At 40.7% G+C, this 5000-nt stretch overlaps 1 protein-coding gene across 1 annotated transcript in view; it reads left to right on the top strand.

Moving 5' to 3' along the window:
* ryr1a (ryanodine receptor 1a (skeletal)) overlaps positions 1-5000 on the top strand; it is a 60491-nt gene that overhangs the window by 37140 nt on the left and 18351 nt on the right. The window contains exons 73-77 of the mRNA XM_060895335.1: positions 1036-1050; positions 4112-4282; positions 4464-4523; positions 4716-4850; positions 4970-5000. The exon at positions 4970-5000 is cut by the window's right edge and continues 82 nt beyond it. Coding sequence (XP_060751318.1) covers positions 1036-1050; positions 4112-4282; positions 4464-4523; positions 4716-4850; positions 4970-5000 — 412 coding nt within the window. The remainder of the gene's footprint in view (positions 1-1035; positions 1051-4111; positions 4283-4463; positions 4524-4715; positions 4851-4969) is intronic.

Raw genomic sequence — 5000 nt, 5'->3', positions numbered from 1 at the left:
ACACAAACCTACAGTTACATCATCACACAAACCTACAGTTACATCATCACACAAACCTAGTTACATCATCACACAAACCTACAGTTACATCATCACACAAACCTACAGTTACATCATCACACAAACCTACAGTTACATCATCACACAAACCTACAGTTACATCATCACACAAACCTACAGTTACATCATCACACAAACCTACAGTTACATCATCACACAAACCTACAGTTACATCATCAAACAAACCTACAGTTACATCATCAAACAAACCTACAGTTACATCATCACACAAACCTACAGTTACATCATCACACAAACCTACAGTTACATCATCACACAAACCTACAGTTACATTATCACACAAACCTACAGTTACATCATCACACAAACCTACAGTTACATCATCACACAAACCTACAGTTACATCATCACACAAACCTACAGTTACATCATCAAACAAACCTACAGTTACATCATCACACAAACCTACAGTTACATCATCACACAAACCTACAGTTACATCATCACACAAACCTGAAGTATAAAGTGCCACAAATATCAGACTATGCAGGAAGATATACAGTTAAATGGTTTAATTAAAGATTTGTTTAATTAGGTTGTATTAAGCTTCATGTTAATGAACATAATTTATCTTCTAATAAAGAACTTTTCTAGTCCAGTGTGAGAGTGAGGTGGAGCAGCATGTGGCCGTTTCCCTGCTCTAACACACACAATTACCTGATAAGTAATCTACTGAACTGAAATGAGTGACTGATACATCAGCAGTGTTCAGACACGCAGAATCTTTATTTCCTGTTCTTTAATGGGAAATAAAGAGAGCTGAGGTATTCGTCAGGCCTCACACAGGTACATGTCCACAGGTAAAGTATGGTACTGTACAGGTGACTGTGTATAGAGTGTGTGTGTGTGTCGGTGTCTTTGCTGGTGAGTGACTGAGCGTCGTGTTGGACATTTTTGGGATGTTTTTATTTTAATGGTTCTCTCTGGCTTTTTTGTCTCTGGTGTATTTTCTAGGCCGGAAACACTGAGGTTAGATTCTCTCTCTGCACGCCGCATGGCAAACCCTCTATGGGGAGTTTTGTGGTATTTTCATCAACCCCCCAGCGCACTGGCACTGAGACACATAAAACTAGAAACCTGACAGTTCTGAGACTAAACACACATACACTCACTGAAACACACACACACACACACACACACACAAACACAGACACACACACACACACATACACACACACAAACACACACACATACACACACATACACACACACATACACACATACACACACACAGACACATACACACGTACACACACACAGACACACACACACACAAACACACATACACACACACAAACACATGCACATACACACACACAAACACATGCACATACACACACACAAACACATGCACATACACACACACAAACACATGCACATACACACACACAAACACAGACACATTCACACACACGCACACACACAAACACACATACACACACACAAACACATGCACATACACACACACAAACACATGCACATACACACACACAAACACATGCACATACACACACACACAAACACAAACACAGACACATACACATACACACAAACACAAACACAGACACACACACACACACACACAAACACATGCACATACACACACACAAAAACAGACACAAACCCACACATACATACACAAACACACGCACACACACACACACATACACACAGACACACACACACACACACACACACATTTGGACATGTAGTGAGTGTGTTTTTGCCAGTGGTTCTGCCAGTGTGTGATGGGGGGAGTCTGAGGTGAGGCGTTTGATGAAAGAGTGTGTAGTTGAGTCAGTTTGATGTGAGTGAACTTTAGTCAGGATGGGGATCTTCAGATTCTTTCAGCTCAATTTTTCCTCATTATTTATTTATTTATTCTGACAACGGCTGATTCCTGGTTGTTAACAAATCTGTTTCAGTTCAGCCAGTTCAGAAACACCAGTTCAGAGATTTTCCAGTAGCTGTTCTGACTAAACTGAAACATCATTGCTCCTAATTCTGGACAGTTTGTTTTGTAGATGTAGCAACAATCAGAGTCTTGTCTGTTCCTCTGCTCCTTCTAACGATTATTAGGACTTTTATTCTCCACATAACTGTAGAGTCTCTCCCCATCCTTCCCCTTTTAACCCATGACCCCTAATGCAATCAAGAATAACTGATTGAAAATGGGATTGTGGTAAAAAGGGATGATCCTCTTCACATTTGGATTAGCATCTTACTGACTAATTCCTTTTCTTCTTCTCTACTGATGAGTTGTGGGTCTTTTGTATTGAGTCAATGACCACTTTCATTTTTTATCAAGTGATCACATGAGAATACAGAAGCAGAACACTCGAGACCTCCTTTTATTTATATATATATTTATTTATCCTGAATTTAACAGTCAACATTCAGATGAAAGCAGTAATCAGATTGCGAGGTTGTTTACTGTAGGCTGTAGTTGTAGCTGGTCCTGTTTACGTTCAGGTGACTTGTGAGCTGTAGCTACACACTGAACACCTACAGAAGTGTGAGAATGAATCTCCTGGTTATTTATTCACACTTTATTCTACACAACTTTAAAGTGAAATGATTTATAATCCCACTCTCTGGTGTCACCCAGAGGAGGATGAGTTCCTTTAGAGTCTGGTTCCTCTCTAGGTTCCTTTGTGAGAACGTCTGTTGTTAAAATAAACACGAATAGAACAGAAAGTGTTTATGATTCTCAATTGATCCTGTAGCTCAGCGTCATTAAAGACTCCCTTCAGTAATAAATCAGCAGGTTTGTGCACGCTTTGTGTGTTATGAGTGTGACGTGTTTTGTCCTCTTCCCTTGTGCACGTTGGATGAATTTCTGTTGAATTAACCTCACTGACACACAGCAAACCAGCGTCAGCTGCACGTGAATATTCCCCAGTGTGACTGTGTAATTCCTTTAGACGTCTCTCTCTGCACGTCGCCCTGATTTATATGGTGTAAAATGTAAATGCTCCTTGTTCCTGTCTCTCCTGCATTCAGTCTCTTCTTCTTGTCCATCCTGGTGACAAGCGATGATCAGTTCTTTCTTCTTCCCTCCCATTAATGATCCTGGAATTAAACACTAAACACTAAAAGAGCTCTGAATTGAATAGAATTCTGAATAGCTTTAATGGATTTATGGGATGAAAGCAGGATTCCGAGCCGCTGTCACAGATCTCAGAGCTACTGACACACTGAAATGTTTAGACCAGTTTAGACAAATGGAACATTTTCACAAATTATTAATCAGCTCTTGATGTTTGTCCATTTTCAGCTTTTTAATCATTGATTTAAAATCTAGAACATGATCGTTTACATGAACATGAACTTCTCACACACTCCTCTGGTTCCAGCCATGAGTTTACCTTCTAACACATCACTCTATCTTTTATTCGTTTTCTGCCCTGTCACTTATTCCCAGTCAGTGTAGCTGTACTAGAATTATAAACAGCACAGTCTCACGTTCTGCTTGAGTTTCAGTGGACATCGATCCTGAAGCCTAGAGTTTACTGAGGTTTATAATTCATTTCTAACACGGCTAAAGGTGGAAAAAACACTGCAAAAATAATAAAGTACAAAATATAAATATAATGAAAGTCAGTCTTAACAAAAAAGTGTCTATATGTGAACATTTACAGATACAAATAAAAACTTTTATAAATCCGATTCCACTTTTTTCCTTTGATACTGGATCAGATTCACTGGATGTTTTATTTGTTCCAGCTCTAAAGAGAACATGATATTAATGTGTTAATTCAGAGCTGTCAGGAGTCAGGAGTCAGGAGTCAGGAGTCAGGAGTGACACTGAGGTGAGGCTCTGAGGTGTGATGCAGATGTTGGACTGAAGATCTGCTGAAACCCCACTCTGTACAACTCTGTACAAGGCTGAGATTCAGATTTGTGTGATTCAGGAGTATCTGAGATCTGCGACTTTTTCATGCAAAAAAAAAATCTGCTTTTTTCTTTGTTCTCTTTTCGTGTTTTATGTCCTGTTTTGTTTTTGTTTGTTTTTTTTAATATGGCCCAGGCTGGTGGCTCTGATGTAGAACGTACTAAGAAGAAGAGGCGTGGAGATCGTTACTCGGTGCAGACCTCTCTGATCGTGGCTGCTCTGAAGAAGATGCTTCCCATCGGACTCAACATGTGCTCTCCGGCTGATCACGAGCTCATTAACCTCGCCAAGTTCCGCTATTCTCTGGTACAGTGCCCTCAGAAACCCAGCAGTTCAGCCATAGTCATGTTCCTCTGTGTTCCTGCAGGGTGTGAAATGTGTCTGTCACAGTGTACTGAAGTCTATCAGCTCTCCTGATCATCAGCTTGTCTGTGTTTAAACTCTACTGTGTTCATCACTAACCTGCTCATGTGCTGCTGATTAACAGAAAGACACAGATGAAGAGGTGAGAGAGTTTCTTCAGAACAACCTGCATCTTCAGGGCAAGGTAACAGTGGAGTCCCTCACACCTTCTCCTTCTCTCTCTCTCTCTCTCTCTCTCTCTCTCTCTCTTTCTCTCTTTCTCATTTACTCTGTCTCTTTCTGTTTTTATTTTCAATAAAAAAATTCCCTCTTCCTCTCTCCCTCTCTTCTTATCCCTCTCTCTCTCTCTCTCTCTCTCTCTCTCTCTCTCTCTCAGGTGGAGGATCCTTCCATGCGATGGCAGATGGCTCTGTATAAGATGATGGCAGGAAAGGCAGACGATGCTGACGCTCCTGAGAAAGTGGTGAAGAGAGTGCAGGAGGTTGCAGCAGTGCTTTACCACATTGAGGTGGTGAGTAACGCATCATTTTCATGTACACTGTAAGCCGAACCTGATCGCACAGAACAAAATATATCTCTCTGTCTGTCTGTCTGTCTGTCTGTCTGTCTGTCTGTCTGTCTGTCTGTTAGACGGAGCATCCCTTCAAATCCAAAAAGATGG

Source organism: Tachysurus vachellii, chromosome 20, assembly GCF_030014155.1.
Source record: "Tachysurus vachellii isolate PV-2020 chromosome 20, HZAU_Pvac_v1, whole genome shotgun sequence".
Lineage (NCBI taxonomy): Eukaryota > Metazoa > Chordata > Actinopteri > Siluriformes > Bagridae > Tachysurus > Tachysurus vachellii.
This window is presented reverse-complemented; position numbering and strand designations above follow the sequence as displayed.